Here is a 27,841-nt window from a genome sequence, read left to right as displayed (position 1 = left end):
TGTATTTGTTTATGGGGCAGCCATTTTTACGTATTTTCTGCATATTTTCCATCTCAGCCATGTTGTTCAAAGAACGAAATGATTAAATTCATCGCTCTCTCCAATACTGTATGTCAGCTGACACAGTTCAACGGTACGCTGTATTAGCAGGCAACACATCACTTCCGGTCTGCTGTTAATATGAATTGCAGCCAACAAGGCGTAGATTATTCATTCTGCTTAATTGTTTCTCCACAAATACTAATCAGGGTATCGTGTTTTGACTAGAGCTGGCACACACAATGTATTTCTGCTTTATAATTTAGAGGGGTTCGCTTTTATTCCACCGTTGCAGCACTTGACAGTATGCCACACCACGACGGGCATTGTTTGTTAAATTAAAAGACGTGGATTATCTTTAGCAGAATTGTACACGGTGAGTGTAGCCACTCTTCTGTAGATGAATGTGTCCAACCGCTCGTTTGTTCATTTCGAGGTTACGCCTCTTGCAAAATGTAAAGCTAAGTTTGAAAGTACTCAGTTCACTGGGCATCACCATCAGACATGTGTGGGACCATACTTTGACCATATGCAAACAAGCCACACTGGTTTTGTTATTTATTTTGTTTATATTATTTTATACGCATCTCACTGTAGATTTACACATTGAGTAAAACAATATAGGTTCCGGCACAAAAAGGCTACACTTCAGTGTGCCGGGGAAGGGGAGCACAGTATGACGCTGTGTCGCTGACACTGCTTTGTGCGCTGGTATGAACTCCAGGCCTTATCTGACTACATCCAAATAAGTGCAGAATAAGAGGGGACTGTGGAGTGTGGTGAGAGTGGGGTTATGATGTCTCCTGCCTCAAGCTGCGCATAAAAATGATTCAGGCAGATGCTGGAGCTCAGCTTTAAACACCCCAGTAACATTCATATAAATGCAAGCATGCGAGTGCCGAGGTAGTGATGACATGGAAAATAAATGCCGGCTTTGCCTCGAGACCTAATGGAGCTGACGGGGGAAGTAATGGCTATTGTATTGAAACATATCAGGGAAACTCTTTAAAGAGATTCCACATTAACTATCTGCCCCCTCCTTCTTCGGTGTCATCAATATATCCTCTTAGAAAAAACAAAATACAATGGGGGAGTTACTGTATTTACATTAGGCCTCACTTCATAATGATTATCATTACTAAAGTGCAACATGAATAACACAATTAAGATTTCACTTTATTTTCTTCTCTATATTGCTGTATTGATGAAGATGGAGAATTGTAATACTAAGAATTATAATCCCGAAACATGTTTACAATTAGGTTTTGCTCCAATGAATCAATGAAACCTTTAAAGCCAAATGCATAAAAGTCTGACAAAATGGCATTTCAATACAAGTTTTTAGGGAAAATGTTTGTTAAAAGTTGCACAAAAAACAAAATATTGTGCAATGGTACACAAGACGCCAGGATATCTTGTGAAACTTCAGCACGGTGGGCCGCTAAATCAGTGGTTCTCAACCGCATCGGTTCCTAATGTTGCAAAGTTGAAACCCATTCAAGCACTTTAAAGCATTTTTGTTTGTTTGTTTGTTTGTTTATTTGTTTGTCAGCCTATGTTACAATTTTAATTGCAATTTCAAATTTTAATTTCAAATGAGTTTGACATACCGCCAAAAGCATATTGCTAGCCAAAGGCTGAGCTCCACTATTTTTTTACAGAGTAGGTAGTGGGGCTACAGCACAAGTGAGAACAATTTCCTGACGCTTACCAAATATTGTATGCTCTATTTAGGAACTTGGGACGTCTCAGGAGTGTTCTGATGAAATATAATTGCATTTGTTTACTAGCAGTCCGCGACCCACCAAAAAATGTGTCCGTGGCGCACTTTTGGGTTCTGACCCACCAGTTGAGAATCACTAAATTGCATTTATCAAAAGAGGTTTTGGCTTTTTCTACAGCTTTGTACCACAAAAGGGTATGATGATGATCTTAAAACAAGAAATATTGTGACCGTAATAATGAACACAATGGACTCAAGCAACCCACTCCCCTCACTGTGATGGACTGTCTGAATTAAAGTATGCCACTGAGATTTGTAATAGGTAGTATCCGTTGGCTCGGCTGTTCAGAGACTTGTGTTCACCAAAAGGATTAGCAAATTATGAATATTCTGTTTGTTGTGTAAAGATGGTATTATTGCTCAAAGATTGAATAAATCGTTCTGCAAATTAGTCAAAATAATGAATACATCTGCAGTATAAACCAAAATAAAAGCTGTTTTAAAAAAAAAAAGAACCATGCTTCTTGTGACCAGCCTTACAAATTCATCAGGGGTATGTGCACTGTTTCCTTTGACAAATTCATACCTCCATCATTATTGGAAAGCAGGCAGGAAGTGTCTAATTTGAATGTGAATACGCTTGCAATTTATTTTTTATGCTTTTCTGCCATGCAAAAAGATAACCCCAAAATTGTAGCCACAGCCACCTTTTCAACACTCACTCATTCTACTAGATCTTCCTTTTAGCCTCCCAATAACCTAGCGCTCATCGCTTTTTTCCTTATTTCCCCAAATTCAGCTGTGCTCAAAACTAGCACACCATTCATAAGCTTCTGAGTCTTCAAAAACATATTCTCTCAGTAAAACATGGATAAGTGAAAATATTTCTGTGCAAAAGAAGCATGTACAATTGTAGTACTGGTTAATATAGTTTGCTTAGTGCAAGTCCAGTCAACTTTGTTAAAGCCAAACTAAAACCAAGTTAATGTATCACACTTGAATCCATTAAATGTTAATAGGTAGTAAGAAGTATATCCATATTCAACTTTTACAGAAAGACCCTTTTCAATGCAGTATGATATAAACAATGTACATTATGGTGACTTAATCAATTCAATGGGATTTTTAAAGAGCCTGTGGCTAATGGTAGACGAATATTAGCTAGAAAATTAATTTTCAATGTCAAAAGTGTAATCTTGGATAATTAGCCTCAAGCAATTTACTGTGTAACAGAGAGTCCAGACCTGTGTGTGGCCTAATAAAATATAGATTTGTATGTGCGTGCGTGTGTGTGAAAGGGTTATGCAATTTCCACAAAACTGGGGAAAAAAGTCCTATTTTCCAATATGTCCAAAGACACTGAGAACAGCAGCACTACATAAACCGCTTCATCTGTACCACCGAATTGAACTACAAGGACAACCCGGTGAATTAGTGTTTAATACAATTAAGGGTTCACACATCACTACCACTGAAGAAAAGGATTGGCAGTAAAATTGAGAGAAGTACATCTAACATTGCCCACATTGTGACTTGGGAGGCACCGGCAGCTTTTAGGCAAAAATGCTTTCCAAGTTGATTACAAAATGGTCCCTTTAGATGTTTGATATAAATGAGTTTTTTCATAACAAAGTGGAAAAATAAGTAAATCATGTGAATATGCAAATAGATGTAGTTTGGGAACAGCCCGTTAGTGTTTTTGCCAAGGAAGGGTGGATGTTTATCATCTATACGTGGCATTTCTTATGAAGAGCATATGTCTGCAAGAAGCTTCAAACCATGAGCTTGACTTATACGCTTTTGGTTTCCATTTGGGCTTGAATGTGAGAAAAATACACAAAACAGTGGAAACAACGCACACATTACACGATGTAAAAGACTGGAAAAGGGATAAGAGTTCAAGATGTGGAACTAACACGATAAAGATAGAATGCCAGAAAGGCAGGCATAGAGGCAGTCAATCTCATTGCCGCAAAGATTTGACAATGAAATAAAAATGCTGATTTGGCATAATCAGCGAGGCATCAACTCAATTCAATGGGAAGAGACGGTTTTTTACATTAAATACATCAACGATCTACTGTGACCTTGAAATGATCAAAACATGAGTACAGGAATGACTTGGCACATTCTTAAGAGAAACATCTGCGAATGAATTCCAACTGTCCCAGCAGTCCAACTTTAGTCCTAAACACATCATCATGATACAGGTTTGCACAAGTATTTGTAAAACATAATGCATGTCCTCAGCAATTACTAAGAAATCCAAATTGGTACCCTGCAGATTGAAATATTAGGTGCCAATTGTTAATTGCTTTTGAGTAAAAGTAGCATGAGGGAAAAAAAAAAAGTGTCTCTATAGCTACTGTATTGTCTTGCAGACTAGTCAAAACATCCCCATAAGATAAAGCTGTATTGAAAATTCCCTCTAAAATTAGTAAATGATCAGACATGTTATCTTAATTTATTCCATTACAGAAACTACATGGGTATGGAGAATTAGTTTACTTTGATTACTTTAACTACTCAATGTTCAACAGTATTTCTGTATAATGTGCATTGTAAGATCTGTTTAAGATGCATTCCACATTCATAAGTTTTGTCAAAAGACAGAACATTTCTGTGAATACATTACTATGAATAAGCACATGATTATTTATTATTAAAATGTGAAAATATATCTATCTACATTGTAGGCAAAAGTGGCTCGGCCAAACAACCATAAGCAAGACTAATCTATAAAAATCAAAATAAACATGGGCTGAAAGCTGCTAACTGAACTTAAAGAAAAGATGATAGTGAAGAATTGGCCTTAAGGCAAGGAGCTCCAATTAAAACTAGCATGGAACTCTGATTCTTGTTCACCAGTGACTCAACTCTCGTAGCTCGCCCCTGCAATACTATTTGTATCAAAAAAAGAGAGGCAAAGGCTAATTACTGTACAACAATAAACAAACCGATGTTTCTTTAGCCCATGGCTATCTCCCATTATTTAAGCTGGCTCTTTCTATTCATATTTGATTTGACAGGTGCATCTATCTATGCATAACACTTGCTCTGTCGTTTTTTTGGTGTGTTTTGACCACATTTGTGCATCTCTTCATTTTGTTTTTGTTTTTTTCCTTAACTCATTCACTCCCAGCCATTTTCACAGAAGTAGTCCCGTTCGCTGTTTTACTGGATTTTGACTGATTTTGCAAGGCCCACAGAATATTGTGTTTTATGGCTATAAAAGCATGGAACCTATCAAAAAAAAGATTAAAGTCTCTTCTTTCATCAGGTAAAAAAAGTATGTTTCTATCTGTTTCGGTTTTGCAGCAATTAGCATTAGAAGAGAGATAAGTTTAATCAGTTTTCACAAATCTATTTAAAATTGTAAGTAATTGAGCTTTTTTTCTACATGGCCCTGGTTGATCTCCTTTGCTCTGATGCCACCTGCTGGCCGTTTGTGTAATAACTACCATTTCTGCAACCGTTCTTTGCAGTTGAGAGGCTGAATCAAAGCCTTCTGTATGCTCTAGCATAAAAAAAATAAAAAAAATAAAAAAAAACATATAAATACGTCTTTGGGACACTTAGAACATTAAAATGATGATGTATGTTTTATTGATATTGAAATCACAAATAATAAATATAAAACTTGGTATTTATGCAAATACCAAAAGTCAGCTACTCAAACCTATCATCATAGTCTCATGCCCATTATCTCTGCACATTGAACACTTTATCCATGAACACTCTATTCTTTTTGTCAAGTACAAAATGACCTTGTAAATATGTGAAATTTAAGCCTCTTGCATTTTTATTATGCTACTGACACATCTTTGCTGCATTGCATCTTTGCACAAATTCAAACTTATTTATTGTATCTTATTTTAGTGTTCTATTTTTTTATTTTCACAAGTCTTGGCACTTCCTAAGCTAACCTGGAACCTCGAGTATATTTTCTGCCCTATCATGTGTAAATGTGTGCAACTTGGTATAATAATAAAACTTCATTGAATGCTTAAAAACTCAACTTTAACTTTAACTTGAATAATCAGAAAACAAATTACTAACAAAGGAAAATAATGATGTGGTAAAATAAAAATAAATACCAGCTGTTCCTGCTGTGCTATGCGTGCGTTGGGCTCTTAGGGTCAGTGTGGTGCTGTGCATGCATTAGTACACACTTACAATGTGATAGGAAGAGCAGAAGAAGAAAGTTGAGCTGGAGCTCTGTAATATAACTTTTTTTTCACAGACTGTAAAGAATCTGTGCCTTTGAGTATTACAGTTCGTACAGCATTTGTGTCCCTATTTGAAGGAATTTCACTCCCGGAAGTTCATGCTAATTTCTTGTTAGCATGTCAATGGCATTTTATGTTGACTTTAGCATTACAACTGGTGATGTTTTTAAGTATTTTTTGTATTTAAATGTGTGTATTATTTTTGTTATCTGTTTAGTTTTATAGGAAACTCTAACTCGGGTGCCATTAAACACTTTAAAGGTTGCTAGGGTAGGGCAGGATGAATTCTAAAGTGTTTTGGGCAATATTATCTGCTCGAATACAGCCAAATGTTTCAGAACTCATTGCACAGTGCTTCACAGTTCAGATACTGTGAAAGCAACAAAAGATTTTTTAAAGATAGAGTAGTGGTATGTTATACAATGGTGAAATTCCTTCCTAAGTGCACTGCCAAGCAGAATGTGTTTCATTGCGGCGTTGTGTATTTAAATGAGGTATACGCATATATTTGGTGCAGAAACTTCCCACCTCCATTCAAATGAGTCTCTTTGATAAACAATGCCTAATTTACTAACACCAACGGCAATAGCCACACGCGGTTTGAGTGACAAACATAACATGTATTGAATATTGAAAGCTGCTGTAAACTTGGTGTTCCTCTGAAAGTCTCTTCTGCACAGAGGATACATTGCCTGAGCAATGTGAAGGAACGCTTCGAAATATACAGTACATGTCGTCCGGAATGCTAACAATGTGTGGCAATCACTGAGAAAACAGGTGCAAACTGGGCTCAGCAGTCAAACTTTGTGTGCATGCTTACACTGTAATGTCATTAGTGCAAAATGCTTTGTGAATAGGACTTTAAAGTGCAGGTACAAAGGAAGTGGAATAAATGGCATTTTCAACGGATGCAGTTCATTCTTTGTAGATTTGGCACTTAAGGGTTGCACTCTAAAAGTGTTTTTCTGGGCTCACAGGTCAGCACAATGAGTCAGAGTACAAAGGCAAGGTAAAACATCTGGTGGGGCACAAAAAGAAAAGAAAAAATCTTTGCATCAATGTGAAGAAGACCAAGTAGAAGTGGTCTCCAGCTTCAAGAACTTTGGGATCCACCATTCCGAGGACTTCCCCTCATGGGGCTGAAACACTTCCTGTTTGCTAAAGAAGCCTCACCAATGACTCTACTTCCTCCGGAAGCTGTGTCATGCCGGTCTGGCCAGCCGTGTCTTCAGGAGCATCTATTGATTTGTGATGGAGTTCGTCCTCAACACCAGCATCACGGCATGGTACAGCTGCTGCTCAGCTGCAAGAAGGAAGGCTCTTCAAAGGGCGGTAAATGCTGCTCAGGAGATTGTGGGGAACAGCCACAACCACAAGACGCAGATAAAGGGCTCTCTGCATCACCAAGGACCAACCCCCCACACACCCTCTTCCATCCTCTCTTCACACAAGAGTCTATGGAGCAACCGGAGCACAATCACTAGGCTGTATAGTTGCTTTCCAGAAGATGTGAGTGCTAAACTTGAAAAGTTCTCTTTAGCACCAACATCAGTGCCCCATTCCCACCTTAAAGTCTATTCATTGCTGCATGTTGAATACTTTCTATGTCTATTCCTCACTGCATGTTGAACACTTTATTCTTCTTTTTCTCAATTGTAAAGACCTTGTAAATATAATGTGCAATTGAAGTTGCTTACATTTTCACTTCTGCTGCATCCACACCTTCCTGCATTTGCATCTTTGCACATTCAAACCATGAAGAAGCATCTCCCTTTCTATTTATCATATTCATTTTATCTTATAATGTTGTTTTGTTTTGATTTTCACAAGGCATGGTGCTTACAAAACAAAAATTAACAATACAAACTGTGACGGATAGGAAGAAACTGATGATCTGATGTTTAACGGTAAATTCCACGCAGGACATAATAAAGGAGCATCTCAGCATGTCATTCAGTTCATATTAATAGAACCAATTACCTGTCATTGCACAGATGGATGCATGTAGCATCCAGAATGTCATTTACTTGCAGAGCCACTGTTTGTTGCCTGTCATGCACACGTTGCATTATATATACATGTAAATCCGATTAGCCAATGCCAACTGTGGCTGAGCACATGTACATTGAGGCTAAAGGTTCGAGGATATATTGGTGAATTTTGCATGAGAATGCAATAATGCTACCAAATGGTTGAAGGAAATGCATGAAAGCACACCAGCCTTTCAAACACCTCTTTCAGTTTCAGACGCATTCGGAAATTACAGCAGCAAGAAAGCTAGAGGACAAGCAGATGGAAATAAAAGGCTGTAAAACCATCCAGTTCATCTTTCATTTCTGCCGCAGGCTCAAAGCAGCTATCTGCCGTCGCATGCGTGCTGCTCTGTGTTCAGCACACACATACAATAACTGACAAGGTTATCATACAGGTTTGCTAATTCCACTGGATTTTCCTCAAGGGGGTGATGGCATCTCTCTGGGGGTCAATCTGCTCAGGCTACAACTCAAGAAAACAAGTCATCGGGTCTCAAGGGTCTCCATACATCTCAGACTCAGAAGATAGCCTCCGTTACACATACTGCAAAACACTGCAAGATGATGCAGGCACTTTGGCTCAGCTGAGAATGAGCGAGCTCTAAATCTCTGTTTCTAAGGACTTAAGGGAAAAGGGGATAAAAATGGAAAAGACAGGGAGAGGGAGGTGAACTCGAGACTGGAGATTTGACAAAGGTAAGCCCACACTGCCATCTTCTGGCTAATGTACAAACTGATGGATAATATCTTTAAACGCCGCATCACTTTACATTGATCCACCAAAAGCAAATGTGACCTGAAAACAATGGCCCTGTTTATGATGTACAAACAAAAAGAACAATATTAAAATATGTTGATAGTCAATGTATGCTTGGGGTGAAGAAAATGTAACTGGTACAGATTTGGTGTTAGGTGATCAATTTTGATGCAATCACAGATTTAACACCATCACCGTCTTCGTTTATTTAATAATGGCAGCAACTGCAGAGAAAGAAGAGGCTTGCTTTATATAACTCGTACTTGAGCTGATGTCTTTCTTTTGTTTCATGTTGCTCAAAAAGGGTTGTGAATTTGCTTTGCACTCGGATAATCCTGAGCAAAATAGAGCACTGCAGTACAGAAGGGGAGACAAACGAAGGACAATTTTAGGTGAAGTATTAGTTACTTTCTACTCTTGGCTTAAAAAAAAATTGTAGAGATTTTTAATGGATACTATATATGGACAATTGCATTTGTTAGTATAGGAGTGCATACGGAGAGAGACAAATAGTAAGACTATCAAAGAAGAGTATGCAATTCAGTATTTTGATACTTCAATGTACCCCAATGTGTGCTGCGACCTAGAAAGAAATGTATGCCTGTGTGTACTACACTGTCTTTCCCCGACACACCCCTGAGGCTTCGACTCCATCTGTCCTCCCACAAATTCCCAAATAAAGACTTTATTCCAATAAGACAGGGCTTTCCCTGTACTGTATAGTGTGTTTAAAGTCACACATCCACAAATGCTGTACTGTTACACAATTCTAGATGTCAGTCAGGAGGGGGAACAGAAATGTTATTCTCTTTTCTTTGGTTTATTCATATGGTGCCCTTTCACGTCATGAATCAGAATCTGAACATCACATTAAAAAAAAAAAAAAATCTAACCTTTGTGTGACGCATCATTCCTAGCAGCTGAGTCATAAATGTTCCAACCGGGGCCCATTAGAAACATTTGAATATGTAAACCGAATTTAAAAAAAAAAAATGTTTTTAGGCTTTGAATTAATGTGTTAGAGGTAAATAGTATTATAATGTAAGTGAAGGAAGGCCACGCAACACTTTATATTGAGCCTTAAGTTAGAAGAATAATGTGACGTGATCAAAATATACTGTATAAAAATGTTTTCCAATGACAATCTTTACTGGAGGCTGATTCGGATATGAAAGGGCTCATGACACATCCTGGAAGAAGCTGTTACCTACTGTTGTAGTCAACTCAAGACCACACCAACCGAGACCAGGACATTATAGAGACAAGAGCGTATTCGAGACTGAGACAAGACAAAGACTTTTAGAGGTCGAGACCGGACCTAGAGGAAAACTTTTGGAAATTGAGGCAAATACAAGACCAAAACTTTATATGTCAAAGAAAAATCACCATTTGTGACGTTGTTGTGACGTATTCTTCATAAGGAACGTCACTCTTCAGCGGTGGACGTCATTCACCACACCAATCAAGTTTTTACCGCAACAATGATATTACTACTATAATAACACTACCGTCTCTCTTTGAGTAGCCATGTTGAATTTACTCCGTATCCACCGACTACTACTGTTACTCATGGTAAGGTTTGCCCCACCTCAGAAATGCACTTGATGCCGACAGTGACCAGACGCATCCGCTGCTTACGGCGATGAGTCTGGTTTCCAGGCTATGTGTCGCCTGGAGTGCCACCAGGTTGGCAGCACAGCACCTTCATTCTGCGTTTCTCACTAATCACAGTAGCACTGCTTTGGTCACAACCAGTCTAGATCAAAAGTCCTGAGACCACCCTGTCTGCGACCGGGATAAGAGCGAGTAAAAATGCCTTTGATTCCTAGATGAGACCAAAAGTGGTCTTGTGAATGCACCTCTAGTCCAAGACTGATCTCGAGAACCCTAACACTACCATTACTCATTGGTGCTTGATACTTTGGATAAACTAACAAGCACCAGAATGACTAACACCAGATTACTGAATTTGAATCTTGTCGGGTTGAGGTGAACGGCTCCCCTCTTTGGTGGAGGTATTCATGCATGCCAGATCCACCACACCACCATCTACTGAAATTCGAACACTGGTCTCTGAATCAGTGGAGGCTGGTGTTTGTGGATCTCACTCTGCTTCATCTATCCTTCCTTCCTTCCTTCCTTTATTCTTTCCTCTGGACTCTTTAAGTCTCCCAAATCTGTTGGAATTTAGATGTTTCTGGGGTTGGTGAAAGATTCTGGTTTTGTCACTCTGTGGGTGGTAAGTGGTTGGTGCTGGATTTCACTTTGTTTCAGCTTTCTTTTCTTTGATCCTTCCTCTGGTCTCCTTCACGACTCTGGCGGGACACTGAAGTAACCGGTTAAGGTGATGGCTATGGGATTTTTAACAGGTTTCAGGTGAATTAATGAGCACAAACACACATGCACAACACACACACACACGCACACCAAAAAAATAAAACAAGAGTGATGATGACGACACGTTGATTCGGGTAGGCTGCCGAATGATTGATACTGAGCTCTCAAAAAAAATGAATTTGAATATTGTGTATGTGCCTTTGGTGCCTTTCCTTAGTGGCTTTCTCCACAGCTTGTAAGTAATCGTGGAGGCATCCTGTCTTTAAAAGTTCTCTGACACTAATCAGCTGCTACATTTGCTGAGCGACTGATGCTTTTAAATACATAAATGATGCCAAACACTGTTTGACTTTCAATTTGTTTAAATGTCATAGCTAATTTCTCATTGGAAATAAGGAAAATACAATTGATTTGTAATAGCAATGTAGCAAGTTGGACTTCTACATTTTGATGCCATGCACATGGAAAAGCTTAGCCACCAGAACAACAAACTTTCATTTGTTGTTCGCTATTTTTATTATTACTTTATATTTAAGGGTAGTAGTAGACACCAATGGAGGATATGGGTGTTGCAAGGCCCCACAATTTTGACATCTACACGTATTGCAGACTGTGTGTAATGTTTTTTATCTTTTTTCGTATTTTTCTTTTTTTTTCTTTTTTTTTTGTGGGTATTGAGCCGCAAATGGCCCTCAAGCCATAGTTTGAGTACCACTTATTTAGCATCTTCAATGAATCTGTTTTGTTTTGTTTTATGTATTATGAAGCCAGAGAAAACCCCTAAAATCACACAGAGAGCCTTTACACATGGCTGGAGCATAGATTTGAACCCTAAACCATCAGAACTCACTACTACTACTAGCCAAAGTGCTGCCCTCCGTCTAATATAGGCTTATATGACGCATTGCACCTCATCGCAAACACATTTGTATGCTGCCAGGGATTAATACGAAAAAACAAAACAGATTGGTGCCTGTGATGGTGTTAGCTGTGGTGGAAAAATGGGGTCAAGGGAGTCCTCAGGATGTTTTCTAGCCCTAATTAAGGAGCACAGACAGCAGCCATTTATATTCCTGCTGACTAGTCTGTGATTGTTGGGTAGCTTGGAGTCTGAAAAAAATAGTGCAGACACTTTCACAATAGAGGTGAGGAGATACTACTGTATGTGTTCTTTCCTTTCGACTATGAAAAGAATTGTTTCCTGTGGATATTTTTGTCAGATTTTTTCCCATCGATGCATGACCTACAAAATGAACACAGGCAAGACTGAACATAGGCAAAAAGGTGCTTCTTTTATTGGAGGTGTATAAACAAACTAACCCCAATATTAAAAGCTTTGCTGTAAGATTATTTGGTTGATCAACCAAGTCCATCCTAGCTTTAGTGTACCAAATAATAATTTGTACACGTCTTTGCAGATCCAGCAACCTGGTGTGCATTAGCATAAAGGACACATTGCAAGAGCTTTGAGTCACAGCTTCCTGTATCAGGTCATTACTATTCTAAGAGCATCTGACCATAGGCTGTGTCATGTCTCTGTGGTAAGTTAGGAATTAAACATGCACCAGCTACAGGCGGGCACAGAGGGCTAAGTAAAGGGCAATTTGTCTCATTTAATTGCTGTCTGTCTGCCTGTCAAATGAATCAAATTATGCAGGTCTTTGGCTTTTCGAAAAGCTGCACTGTTTTACCCTTTATTTTAAATGAACTGATGTCATTATTAACTCGTTCACTCGCAGAAATTTTCACTGAAGCAAGCCCCTTCGCTCCAGGCTGTTTTACTGGGTTTTGACTGATTTTGCAAGGCCCACAGAATATTGTATTCTATTGCTATAAAAACAATGAACCTACCAAAATAAAGATTAGTGTTTCTTTCATCAGGAAAAAAATGTATATTTGTATCTGCTTCCCTAGCAGCAATTAGCATTAGAATATCGCTAAGTTTCATCATTATTCATAAATTTGTTTAGAACTGTGAGGAAATCAGCTGTTTTAACATGGTTGATCTCGTATACTCTGCTGCCACCTACTGGCCGTTTTTGTAATAACTACCATTACTTCAACCTCTTCAGTTCAGAGGCTGCATCAAAGCCTTCTGTATGCTTTAGCATAAAAAAAATAATAATAAAAAATAAAAAAACAACAACAACAACAACAACATAGAAATATGTCTTTGGGACACTGGAATATTTAAAATAGAACGTATATAATTAGTTAAAGGCCATGGCTTTGGGAAAGGAAAAAGGGTATAGCTGATTCAGCACGAACTATAGTTTTTCTTAAAAATTGCAATATAACAATTTAGAAATTAATATGACTGTTTTTCTATATCCACAGCTGTGGAAATAAAACAGATGCAACATATACTTAATCTGTGTTTTGTTTTATCTTAAGTATCACAATTTCAAAGTAAGAAAAATAAAGATAAATAAAAATAAAATGGCAACAACGCTTCTCCAGATAAAAAAATAAATAATACAACAACAACATTTTTCTAGAATTTGAGGCACAACATCCAATTTTTAGCAGCCCGCATATTAAAAAAAAAAATGAATCAATCAATTTAAGGAATGCATGTTAACTGGGGATGTCAAATAGTCAAGATGGTTGCGCGCTACAAGCATCATAGGTCTTCCAGAATTGAAGGGTTTAGGTGGCTTATAACTTGAGCTTCATTGATTTGTGTTTTAAACTGAAAGCGTATTTCAGTTTTTTAATTGTATTGCTCGTAAACAGGACAAATTTGTGTCAAATTCAACTGTTTGGACATAAAGTAAGACAAGAATGTCCTCAAACACTGTAGCTGAACACAGTTAATTCCAAAACAATTTTCAAAATGTTCTAATTCCGCAAACAACTACAGTAAACAAATGTAAACAACAACAGCAACTGTAAAATTAAATGCACAATTGCTCCAGTCTCAAACCGTTGCCATCGTAAAACCTTAACGAACTCTATGAGCAATGTATCAAACAACATTTTACCACTTTGAACTGTCCATTTAACCAATGTATTACACAATTAACTAAGAAAATGTCAAACTAATATCCCTGAGATGACTGAAAAACACTAATTGGAGAGGGAACAGAAAAGTATTTGTGAAGTGATATTGTCAATGTGTTGGATTAATTAATACATTAATTTTCATTTAAAACGCCAAAAACAAGGCAAATACATCCTTACAGAATTGGGTCATATAATGCTAAAATACAGTATTAATCAATATACAGTACATGGCAATCTAAATACTCAAGAGTATACTTTAAAATACATGGTGATGCATCAATTACCTTTGTCTCATCCAAAAAAAATAATTAAAAAAAATACAGCTCCAGAGTTCCAAGAAAATTTGAAATAACCTTGAGAGGATTCTTCAGCAAGGATAGATATAATTAACCCAAAAGAACTAGTGACATCTCAATCCACCAGCAGACACCAAGAATCACTTGCACTGCATACAAAATTGCAGTGTACTTGCAAGTACTTCATTGGTAATGTAGAGACACTAGGTGGCAGCAATGGATCATTGTTTGGAGGACTTTGTTTTCAGCTCCAAACGACAAATATATATATTTTTTTCACTTTATGGTCAAAAGGAGCAACTCAGGTTGAAATAACAATTTAAAAACTGTCAACAATTAATTAAATGAATTTGAGACTCTGAATTTGGACTGTTGCAGCAAGCACTACTGTGCTTATTGCTTTGTAAAACACAAATTGGAGATTTTGCATACAGTCGACCGAAGTGCCAAGATTGATGTATGATAATCAGTCCCTCTCTCTATGAGTTACTTCACCATATCTGTGAACTTTAACCCCTTCTGACCCGCATTGTTTATGCCTCTTTTCCCAGATAAAAACAAAATGGATTTTTTTTTTGTTTGTTTTGTTATGATCTCATTTTTTTCTTTGTTATAGGGAACGCCAGCATAGTATGGCTGTAACGTGTTGTAAATTTACCAAGCTTATATGTAACATTCTTAACATGAACATGCAAATCAACTTGCAATCGTGATTGGTTAGCTAGGATCCAATCATGAACCAGAAGTCTTGACATCATACAAATTATGTGTTTTTTATTGGTTTAGGCACGCAAATGTCATGTCCACTGCACTCATCTATGGGTCCGAAGAGGTTAACATGCAAATGTTGTTCACCATTTTAACAGTGAGAAAGAAATTCTAATTTATTATGTTCTATAAAAATCTTAGCATGATTATTACATGCAGTTTAAGTATTATTGGTTATGCTCACAAATTGTGATTGTTGTTGTGACTTCCTTTACCAGTTGTGATATCATGGTGAGGCTTAAGTAAGTAGTAAACTACAATGTACAGTACTAAGACCGAATGCATAGATAAAAGATCAGAAAGTGTAGTGATCAATCAACATTTACACCAGCATCAACATCTGTACATGTGTACTGTACGTTTGCACATATTGCAGTGACTGCAAAAAAGGAAGCGGGGAACTCACATCAAACTCATTGAGGGCAGCAGCCAGTTCTCCGATGCACGCATGGCTGTGCTTCTCGTCGGTAGGCGAGGTGGCCTGAGCGGCACTGGAGATGCCGCCGATGGCCTCCTGCACTTGCTTGAACACGTAGTCCCGGTTGGCACGCGTAGCCGCCACATCTGGGTGGCGCAGGAATGCCTGCGAGGCGGTGTACAGCATGGTGGCGTTCTTCTTCAGAGCACCGCGAGCAGCGGCCATTTCATCTCGACACTGAGGGTCCTTCAGCTCCTGAGGGATGTTTTTGTGTTAGCACTTAAAACCACATCAGTGAATTCCATCCATCCATCCATTTTCTTGACCGCTTATTCCTCACAAGGGTCGCGGGGGCTGCTGGCGCCTATCTCAGCTGGCTCTGGGCAGTAGGCGGGGGACACCCTGGACTGGTTGCCAACCAATCGCAGGGCACACAGAGACGAACAACCATCCACACTCACACCTAGGGACAATTCGGAGCACCCAATTAACCTGCCATGCATGTCTTTGGAATGTGGGAGGAGACCGGAGTACCCGGAGAAGACCCACGCGGGCACGGGGAGAACATGCAAACTCCACCCAGGAAGGTCCGAGCCTGGACTCGAACCGGAGACCTCAGAACTGGGAAGCGGACGTGCTAACCACTCGACTACCGTGCCGCCCCACATCAGTGAATTAAAATTCTAAAATGAATTTCATTTGAAATAAGGCAGATTCAGATTGAACACATTTGACATTATAGTTTTTAATTCCTTATGAAAACATGCCAATTAAAGAGATGTTTTTCAGAGGGACGCAATGTAGACGAAGGGGAAATTGCATATGTTTTGAGATTCACTGTTTGATTCTCAGCTGTGTCTATTTTGCATGTTCTTCCTGTGCTCGCTTAGGTTTTTTCCCGGTACACGAGCTTCTGCCCAGACTCCAAAAACATACATAAGTAAGGTGAACTCAAGTGAAGACTAAATTATCCATGTCCATTAGAGAATCCACAGACTGCCCTGGTGCTGCCACGGTCTGTGAGGTCCTGGAGGGCTGTGCTTGCCTTGTCGGGCCAAGATCGACGGCACCCCTCTTTGGTGGAGGTTTTCATGCATGCCAGATCCACCACACCAGCATCTACTGAAACTCAAACAGAATTTGCTTCTCCCACTGGTCGCTGAATGAGTGGAGGCCGGTGTTTGTGGATCTCACTCTGTTTCATCTATCCTTCCTTCCTTCCTTTAGTCTTTCCTCTGGTCTCTTGAGGTCTCCCTATTATGTAGAAATTTAGATATTTCTGGGGTTGGTGAAGGATTCTGGTTTTGTAACTCTGTGGGTAGTAGGTGGTATCTGGTTGGTGCTGGATTTCATTTTGTTTCAGCCTTCTTTTCTTTGATCCTTTCTTTGGTCTCCTGACAACTTCACGACTCTGGCGGGACTCTGAAGTATCCGGTTAAGGTGAAGGGTATGGGATTTTTAACAGGTTTCAGGTGAATTAAAGAGCACAAACTCGCACGCACGCACACACACACGCACGCACGGCAAAAAGAAAGAAAAAAAAAAGAAAACAGAACGATGATGATGACATGCTGACTCGGGAAGTCTGCCGAATGAATACTGAGCTCTCTCAAAAAAAACAAAAAAAAGAGAGAGAATATATAGAGTATTGTAACTATACACAGAAAGAACTGACTTGTGATTCCTTTCCAAAACAGCCTTGCAGTAACCAATAAGCCATTGTGCTGCTGAAGTCTGTAAGATTAAGAGTCTGAATACTACCCAGAAGTCAAAAGAGATTTTTTTTTTTTTTTTTGGGAGGGGGTTAAGTACAAGTAAGTGAAGAAAGGCATACAATTACCTGCTGTCTCCGGGCTGCTACATAATTAAGCTTCACCATCTCTTTGCCAAATTCTTTGAAACGATTTGCCAGGTCCTGTTCATTGGTTGCATTCTTAACTCCCTCTAGGGCCTCCTCTACCTGTCACACACACAGGTACATAATGAATCCCACAAAATAAATTGATGTGTGGAGAATATTTTCAGCAAGGCTTTAAGCAGTATATTTTAATGACAATCATCAAAAAAAACGGTAAAGCGTTTATTTGGCTGAATGAATAAAAATGATTTTCCGACAGCATGAAATTGCAAGCGGATTTAGAAAAAAAAAAAAAGACAATAACCATTAAAATCTGCAATTTAAAAGGGTCTCAATTCAGCAATCACCATCCATTATGTGGGCACATTGTGATTCCGGACTCCTTTCTATCCCTAATGAAAGTGCTTTACAAAATGTAATGGAAAGGAGAAGAGTAAGAGATAACTTTGAAGAGGCCTTTGATGACAAGGATTATGCTGGCTTCAGCTAAGATCCTCTGTGGCTCTCAAGAATGGAGCTGGAAAAAGGGATTGAGAAGAAAGTGTCGGGTGAAGAAAACCCAATGTTTTTTTTTAATTATTATTCTAATTAAATTTGTTTTTTTTTATTATGATTATTTTATTCTCCACCCTGAAGTTCTCTCATTTTTAGAATTTCAGTTTTTACAATTGTTTAAGATGTTTTGCAGTTGTTTTGTTTCTTTTTACTTCAAGTATGACCTTTGGAAATGCATATCGGTATTATTTTATTGTTTTGTATTGCGGTTTGATGTCAGAAGACATCATAAACCAATATACAGAGGTACACCACTCATTAGCAAGAAGAATGGGAAAGCCTGCCTGAAATGTATCAAGAAAAAAAAACACAGAAGAGTCTCAAAAATTCTGTGAGAAGGGTTTATAAACTTATTAAGCTTAACCAAATGACAGAAACACTGTTTGAAGAAAGAAATGATCTGCTCATGATTCCATAAATAGAAGCTTATCTGTGGAATTACGTGGATGTGATAATGACTTGCTGCATGGTTTCTTCTGGGATGAGCTCACTAATCTTCCCTGATGATGCAACACATAAAGGCAGCAACAAAATCTACAGTATAGAAACATTTGGTCTGCCAATGGAAAGGAAAGACATAATCAAACTTATTGGAAGCTCTTCAGCATGCAGTGAGATAATGACTCAAAACACACTGCTAAAACAACTAACTTCATCAGTCGCCGGGATTTTAGACTCAAGATGGCAAGTCAATATCCAGACATAAACCCCATAGAGCATGCATTTCACATTTCACAAAATCACATTGCTGGTTCAATATCAATCTTACAATTTTAAGGTGGGCCAACAGCCTCATAACGTCAGCCATGTCTGCAAGAATGAGCAGGCGGGTGACAGCAGACAGCAGGGCACGGGCAGCCCTCACCATGGTGCCACGTTTCACAGAAGAGCAAGGGTCATCGGCAAACTCTGAGGAGGCAACGCGCATCGTCTCTCCTGCAAAACAAATACACACGTGTTACATTTACATTTACAATATCTTTGCACACTACATACAGTATGTATACTGTATGTGTATTTGTGTGCAAACGACAGCATACAGATGGCTGACATTATATAAATATTATTAATACTGTATATTCTTTACAGCCATTGTAAAATGTCATGAACACTTTTTTTTTTTTTTACAATAAAAAAAATATTCTCCCCCTTGAGGTGGGGTGAGGCTGAGAGTTTTTTTTTGTTTGTTTGTTGTTGTTGTTTTTGTTTTTTTTACAACCTGCTTACAACAATACAACAATATGCTTCACATACCGTAATTAAAAGTACATTTCAATATATAATGTTATAAGCAAGTTATAAGCAGAGTTAGAGATTTAAAAGCAAAGTAAAGAGATAAGAAAAATAGCTTACTAAAATTACTGAAGGAGTGCAAAGTACAAGAACAAGATTTTAAAGAATGAAAACATGATTTTAAAAATACTTTAGAAAGGCAAGGCATGTATGTGCTTTACAAAAGCAATCCACAGGCATCAAAATAGACAACAGTTAACGCCATTCAAAAGCAAAGGAGAGAAAACTAAAGTAGCTAAAAGAACAAACATTGACCACGTTAAAACAGCCAACATTTAATAATTAAAAGAAAGAAATGTTTAAAAATATTTATGTTTATGACTTTAACCAAAGATACGGGGGGTGGGGAGAGCAAAGCCTTTAACCTGGATTTAAAAACATTTACACTCTGAGCTGACTCCACTTCTATTGGAAGGTTATTCCATTTGTGTGCAACATGATAGGTAAAAGCAACTTTGCCATGTTTACTTCGAACTCTGGGGGTTCCATTAATTGACCCAAGTCTGCAGATCTCAGAGCCCTACTGGGTTTATAGGACCCAAACCATTCAAGTGTTTTATAGACCAGTAGCAGAATAATGAAATCTATTCTACAGCTGCTTGCAAGCCAGTGTAAAGCTCTGTAGTGATATATTCTGATCTCTTTGTTTTGGTCAGAACCCGAGCTGCAGCTTTCTGAATGAGCTGCAACTGTCTGATGCCTTTTTAAGAGAGTCCGGTCAGAAGACTGTTACAATAATCGAGTCTACTGGAGATAAAAGCATGGATAAGCTTCTCTTCATCTGCTTGGAGTACGCAATCCTTCACTCTTGGCTATTTTGTTCAGGTTTGAGACTTTCAGCAGCCCAAAGTTTTGAACTTAAAAGAAAGACCATAATCGTAGGTATGGGAAACGGGCATAAATTTTAACCTGGATTTAAGAGCATTTACGGCTTGTTGATATGTTTTAAATCCTAATTGATTCTGATAATTTACTCCGTAAAGGATGCACGCAAATTGGAGGACTGTGTTGTACACAAATACGGAGAAAAAAAATGCCTTTATAAGGGTGATTTTGTGACATTGGATAATAACCAGGGTTACTGTAAATTGGGAAACGTATTGTAATTGCAGCATGAGAAAGCACAAGACTGTGTAGCCCATCAATAACCAGAAGTCTGTCTTGCTTTATGATGAGCAGCTAAAAAGTGACAGCCCAAAGAGGTTTGCCTTCCAAATATGTATGTGGTCTGAAAGCAGGTGCATAATTTAACAGTGACAAGAACTGAGCGGAAGAGGGCACAGTGACATGGGTCGATGCCATGAGGACAGATTTAAATGTGCTCATTTCAAAATGACCTTTGCAAGGTGAACGGTGCAATTTTACAGGGAACATCTCATCCTATAAAACCGATGTTGCTTGTGACAAATGCCAGCCCAAATGCATGTTTGTCACATTCAATTTCATTACTTTACTAATCTGTTGCTTTGTAAAACTTTCCACTCCATTGGTCTCGCATGACAGGCTTTGTCATGCATGACAAAGACATAGTATTTGATTCACCAAAGGCAATGCTATGCTATCGTTTTGCCTTTTTGCTCATTATGGTTATACATGAGCTGGAGCATAGCCCAGACTGAGTGAGAGGTGGGATATACTCTGGACTCGTCACCAGGCATCACAGGGCACATATAGACAAACAACTATTCATTTGATATAATACTAAGAGTACCTTGAAAAGGTGACTTTGTGGAACTCTTGATGAAATGAAAATGCTTCCACATTCTTACCTTGCTTTCGGACATCATCGACAGCAGCAATGAGCTCCTCTTTGAGATCTTGGCTGTCTTTAGCAATCTGCTCTCCCTTCTCCAAGAAGTTCTGCGTAGCCTGCTCAACTGAGACTGCCAGGACATGCGCCTTCTTGGAGCGGCCCTTTTTCTTACTGGATGGTCCTTTGTTGCTTGTGTTTACCAAAGTGGTCACCTAGGAAGCACAGAGGAGGGGAAAAAAAAAGTCAGACAGTGACACTATCGGAGAGATTGCAGTATTCTGACCATATTCAGGTAGCAAATGTCCAAGAGCCATTCAGAAATGTGTGAGTGATGGAAGATTACATATGGCTTCATGCAGGGATTGATATTTGTTGAAGACATTATGGAAGCATAAAAATCACAAGCATCCTTACGAAGGACTTTTAACTTAGTCAACACACTAAAACAGTAATAAAACAGCCCCTATCATCAAACTGATTAGCTGTGGGCATTCCCGAAGTACATGACAATAAAGACTGTCAACAAAGTTTCTCAAGCGGAACTCTTTTTGGAGCTTGCCTTTTGCTGAGGCAGAACTCCTTACACTGCACGCACTCTATTGTGTTCTTTCTGACTGGATCTGAAATCTTTGAGGACTTCCCTCTAAAAATGGGGCAAAAATAAAATTATTTTCCATCTTGGTTGCAATATTTGCTTTAGCAGTCTGTTCTCATTTTGTCAGCAAATGGAATTCATCATCTATCACATATTTCTTTTAAAATCTCTAGATGCACAGGCTCATGCTCCAACAGAGCTCATTATAAAGTGCAACGGGGTGGTTATTTCAATCCGTGTTAGGAAACAATATCCCAATATTATTGACACAAAACAAACCTGTGCACAATACACACTCGTCCAAATATTAAGTGAGTACTTGACTAAATTCACAAGATATATGTGGCAAATCAAATCAATTTATTGATTGTTATTTTTCAATGCATGGAAGAGTTTCCTCACTAAATAGTCTGAGCTCCTGCTTCGTGTTGTATTGAGCAGATGTTGCCATATTGTACGTCTGCATAGATGGGACTCACCTTCCCATAGACGTCGTCATGATCTTAATTAGGCCATAAACCTGAGACTGAATCAACACTACTTTTGCTTGTTTGATTACACTGAAGTAGCGCACTCAGTTTGCCTCATTTGTTTCAAGACACCATTAATCAACAGTTGATTCCAAACAAGTGAGGGAGCTCTTCACAGTTAATATACAGTACATAAAGAAGGTCATGTTGAAAAAGTCACAAAATGAAAATAGACTGTTTATTTTTCAAAGTCGCTGCAGATTAAAAGTTTTGCTTCACACTATTTAAAAAAAAAAAAAAAAAAAAAAAAAAAAAAAAAAAAAACTTTGGATGAAAAATGTGGCAGTTCCATAGGTAGTGTATTCAGTTAACGATCCATGTTATTATGATAAAAACCAATCATGACCAAAGAGAATACTCTTTACAACCGTGTGCAGCAGCGGAAACATATAGTAAATACAGAGTCAGGGAAGGCATCCAATCAATGTGTTAATGAAATCCAATGTAATTGCTTTAGCACTATGCTTTGCAGCAGCAACATCACAAAGTGCTTGTAGTGCACCTGGCCTTTTGTGAAAGAAGTTCATTCTTGAACTATCCTACAGAGCAGCAGAGCAATAAGCAATATATTGGCTGCTCATACCATTAAAATGGAGAAGTACTGCCAACAGTCGAAAGATACTCTGTAAATTAAAGAGGCAGGAAAGGTACATCTGTAGAGATAGGACTGAAAGATGGACGATTTAAACATGATATGTTATTTTCCCTGTGTTAATCATGCAGGCTGCAGCACAATGTGGCCAAGTGTTTTGGAAAAAAAAGGAATTTTCATCAAATTTACAACCACACTTACAACAGTGCAGCCTAAAGAACCCTACCCTGGTGGCCAATAACTTAGCGGCAAACAAAGCTGGCGAATGCAAAAGAAGAAAAGACGAATATATATTATATATATATATATATATATATATATATATATATATATATATATATATATATATATATATATATATATATATATATTAACACAGGACTGGGCTGCACAGGGTTGGGCTGTGCAAAACACACTGCAAGCTCAGAGAAAGCTAAAAGCGCGTGTCATGGAGCTTTCCTCCGGGACTGTCTCAATCTAGTCACAGCTCCTTGATGTGTTGTTTTTCAACAGTAGCTTAAAAAGCTTGATGTATATTTAATTATGCTCTGAATAACCTCACAGCAGGCACTTTGGCTCAGGGAACTTATCTACCTTCATACAGATTAAACAGTGTTATTTTTATGAACATATAGTGCTGTCTCTGCACGCAGGTGCCAGAATATCCAAAGAACAAGCTAGTGGGGAAAAACAAAACAAGGCCTTTATTAGATTAACGTTGCAACTAGGTGGGTGTTGAATTTCTTGGGTTGGCATGAGATTCACCCTTATATTGCCCATGGGTGTAGTTTTCCTGCACCTAAAATATAAACTGCCCTTGAACTGAAGTAAACCGAGCAGCTGTTGTTACTCTTTTCAAAATATTGCAGGCACTCACCTGGCCTGTGCTTTAAGCCATACCAAACATCGGTGTGCTATATGGACTTTATATGTATTTAACTTTAAATACTGACTTGTATCTTTTAATTTGAAATTACAACCATTTAAAAGTCGCTTAAGATTACACTTATGTATGCTGAACTCCCAGAAGTCTATACAACCAAAAAACACAGAAATGGTCTTACCAGACATCCTTGTATGTGGTGAACACAGCATGGAGGAAAAACAACACACTGTTTTCAGGCTGAGTGATAACATCAAGGTGCTCCAATACTACAGCTTTTATTAGCGTTGCCAAGGCATCCAAGTTCACTGTCACTTTCATAGTGTCACAAGCACAAGACAGATTGCCTGGCTGGCTAACTTTTGGAGCATGATCAGCTCTGACAGCCATCAAATTCATACTCGGCTTGCTGCAGCAATGACGCAAGTATAACAGACTGCAAGGAACAATTGCTCTTATACTTGAAGAAGATGATTACACTTACAAATACATATTAAATACAACAAATGAAACTGAGAAAAATCCAGAAAGGTAAACAAAATGCATATGACACAGGTACTACTACAACTTCCTGAAGGGATAAAAGATTAACCGGTAGGCAGTATTGTGACCCGTTTTGGGCTTTTTGATGGTTCTGACCAAGTCACTGCAAAATAAGATATGGCCTTTAAGCTGTTGAGGTGCCATGTACAGTACCCAAAAAGTGCTTGAGTAAGATAAGGTAAAATGACGGTGACATTAACTTTGATGTACCGGTACATAATTCAGAATGCATAGTTGGTACAATGATAGACTACATCCAACCACTTTGAGTATTAATGTCAAACCACTCTTAAAATAAATAAATAAATAAATAAATAAATAAATAAGTGGGCCATTGTCCAGTGAATTCAAATGACTGCACTGACACTTCTCTATAAACTAGTATGGTGCCTGTATCCTCGTGATGAGTTAGCAACCTCGCTTGAATTTGTTTGAAAGACCCCACTGGGGTTATTTTATTAACAAGGAACTACTAAAACATTCGAAAGGTCGTGCATTGGTGATTAAGCTGCGGCAGTGGAAAGGCTAACCTTTCCCTGCATGGTACATGAGGGTGTGGTGTGCGTATTGTGCTTCCATTTTATTGCTCATCAATCGCATTAATTGCCATGTGGCCTTTTCTCTCAGAACACTGGCCAGTGGATTCTCAATTCAGCTGTAAATTTCTGTGGCCCTTTGTAGATATTTAATTTTCCGCTTTCAGCCTTTGATACATGAATGATAGGCTTTGACTTAACTACACAAGGAAAGAGTGTGTTTGGAGAACCCAAGTTAACATTATAATAGCCCAGTTGACATAACGTGACTATGTATAGATAGACCCTCATCAAGAAATCTTGCTAATCCTAGTCATCTTCATAGGTCGTGGCATACATACCATTAGGCTAAATGTAACAAGGATACTGAAAAAAAAGGCTCATGTGGGTGGGAAGTAGAGAAACATTACAACTACTAGTCACCATTCCGAGAGAGGAAAGGCACACAGTTGTACACTTTTCTGGCTGCAGAGATTCTCCAATCCAATTATAATTAGGTCTGTCATTTACACAACTTCATGCCAAAAAATACTGAGTGGAGGAACCCGAAATTGTGGGTGTTCCTCTTCAAATCTTATCCTTCTGTGCACTCTCCAACTTTTCCTCTAACATGTCCCATATAGGCTGATGGGGCAGCGGTTGCCTATATGTCTGCTGAAGTCCAAAATGAGCTCGATAGTCTTGCCAGCATTTAGTGCAAGGTGGTTGTCCTTGCACCAAGGCGTCAACTCTCTCATCTCTGTACTCTGGCTCGTCATTGTTTCTTATCTGCCCAATGATTGTGGCGTTGTCAAGGAAATTGATAACACCATTGTTATTTGAGTGGCTACGAAATGAAGCGTAAACAGAGAGCACAGCTGGAGGTGCACCGGTGTTGAGAATAAGCATGGGTTAGGTGTTGTCACCGATCCTCACCACCTGGGACCTGCCCGTAGAGAAGTCCATGATCCGGATGCAGGTAGGGGTGTCCAGTCCTAGATCCATTTGTTTTAGGACCAGGTTGGCAGGTATGATGGTATTAAATGCTGAGATGTAGTCGACGTAGGTGTTATCCTTGTCCATATGTTCAAGGTGGTGTGTAATGTTTTGATGTCATCCACGGGTATGTTTAGTCTGTAGGCCAACATTGGTGCGTCTAGAGAGTCTGAGATGATGCTTTTTATATGTGTCATTACTAGTTTTCTCCATACAACTCATGGGTGTTAGAACTATGGGACGGTAGTCAATGAGACCAGTAATCCTGGTTTTCTTGGGTATCAATACAATGATCGTCTCTTTTAAGCACACTGGAGCGACAGCCTGCTGTATTTATGTTTTGTACTGTAGATGTTAGCGAACACAGGAGCCAGCAAGTCTGTGCAGGATTTGAAAACAGGGGACGGGATACCAACTGGGCAAGCTGCTTTCCCTGTATTCACCCTCTTAAAGGTTCTACGGACCTACAGTACAACTAAATAGCTGTAATGTGTTCCTCTGTCTGGGTGGGCATTTTGTTGATTGGTGTGATGTTCGACTGTTTGCCCTTTCAAAGCGAGCCTAAAATGTGTTCACCCCATCTGCTAGGGAAGGATCATGTTGGTATAACATGGTGGTCCCTCACTACTTCGCTACTCCGCCATTGCAAACACAAGTGCATCGAATTATTTAGCACATTTCGACAAAAATAAGCATTAATATTCACACTCATGCATAAAGTACAAGAAAAAGAAACATGGCATTGCTTGATAATTCAACTTGGATGGCAGTGGATTGCATTTCCATACTGCTCGATGAAGGAGGGAAGGACATATTTCGCTCACAAACCGGAAGTACGTCAGCGGAAACTAGAGGTGCGAACCTCTGGGTACCTCACGATATGACACGATATGCGATACAAGGCTCGTAATAACGATTATCTCATGATACGACCATACCACGATTATCAATATATATTGGTCAGGAAATAAGTCCACAATGATCTATGATAAAAATAATGAATGCTTAAACTGGTGGGTTTTGTTTTTGTTTTGTTTTTTTGTTTTTTGTTTTTAAGATGAAAAAATAGTTTATTTTTGTACCATCACTGAAATACATTAAAACTGGTGTGTTCCTCAGAAATTGTGTGCTTCAAAATGTCGAAACATAAAATGTGTTTTAAAACTTTAAAATTGAAGACAAAATACACATTTTTCATAGAAATGTATGCAAAACTGAGTCACTTTCTGGACAGATAAAAATGTCTTACACAAGTAAATGTAAGCACATGAGTCTTCTTCGCCTGAAGAATTCCGTATATTTCCCCGCCACTCTTATGAGGCACTCCCCCTAGCGGCCCGCCAAATAATTGCTCAATAAGTAATGAACAATGGAGCCATTATAGTAGCTGTGTATTAACTATAAATATCGATACTTGGCGTAGGCATATCGATAATCGATTGGAAGACAAAGTATCACAATTTATCACGATATTGAGATATCATCACACTCCTATTTAGCAATAATAATTTTTGCTTTAAACATAAATAAAATTAGTAATTATCCATCCAAACAATTAGGAAACCTTTTTTAATAACTTTTTTCTTGTTTTTTTTTTTTTTTTAAAACGACCTCGACTTTGCGGAAATTCGATTATCGCGTGCGGGTGTGCACGTATCACCCGAGAAAAGTGAGAGAACACTGTAGCCCAAATCTTAATGCTGTACTGAATAGAGAATGACACGAAAAAGGGCAATGAGAGTCAACAAATTTAATTTCAAAATTTACATTTCCAATTAAACACACCTGAAATAATGAGAACTGCATCAAGCACGGATTCTCTGGAGTCCTTGGAGATTGCACTTGTGATCTTGGGGGGGGATTTAAAAAAAAAAAAAAAAAAAACTTTTGTTCTTTCATCCTCGTCCGCCGTCTCTCTCGTACACACATCAACAGAGGCCATGAGGCAGGCTCACTGTCAGAGCGCTTTGAAGAATAAATGGATCAGCTGTATTCTGCTTGTAGATCTGCTCGGCATCACCGTGCCTTTGGCTGTGCCATTACATCACAGGCATCTTGCCGGAGCGCCTGAGTGAACCAGTGTTAGTGTTAGTGCTTGGCCCTTTAGTGCCACTGTCCTAGA

The 27,841-nt window shown here is 38.6% G+C and overlaps 1 protein-coding gene across 1 annotated transcript in view; it reads right to left on the bottom strand.

The window, feature by feature from the left end:
• Positions 1-27,841, bottom strand: part of ctnna2 (catenin (cadherin-associated protein), alpha 2) — a 205,871-nt gene that overhangs the window by 165,819 nt on the left and 12,211 nt on the right. The window contains exons 3-6 of the mRNA XM_077524899.1: positions 21,082-21,277; positions 18,789-18,955; positions 17,447-17,566; positions 15,595-15,861 (exon numbers count right to left, since the gene is read on the bottom strand). Of these exons, the coding sequence (XP_077381025.1) occupies positions 15,595-15,861; positions 17,447-17,566; positions 18,789-18,955; positions 21,082-21,277 (750 nt within the window). The remainder of the gene's footprint in view (positions 1-15,594; positions 15,862-17,446; positions 17,567-18,788; positions 18,956-21,081; positions 21,278-27,841) is intronic.

Source organism: Festucalex cinctus, chromosome 6 (assembly GCF_051991245.1).
Source record: "Festucalex cinctus isolate MCC-2025b chromosome 6, RoL_Fcin_1.0, whole genome shotgun sequence".
Taxonomy (NCBI): domain Eukaryota; kingdom Metazoa; phylum Chordata; class Actinopteri; order Syngnathiformes; family Syngnathidae; genus Festucalex; species Festucalex cinctus.
This window is presented reverse-complemented; position numbering and strand designations above follow the sequence as displayed.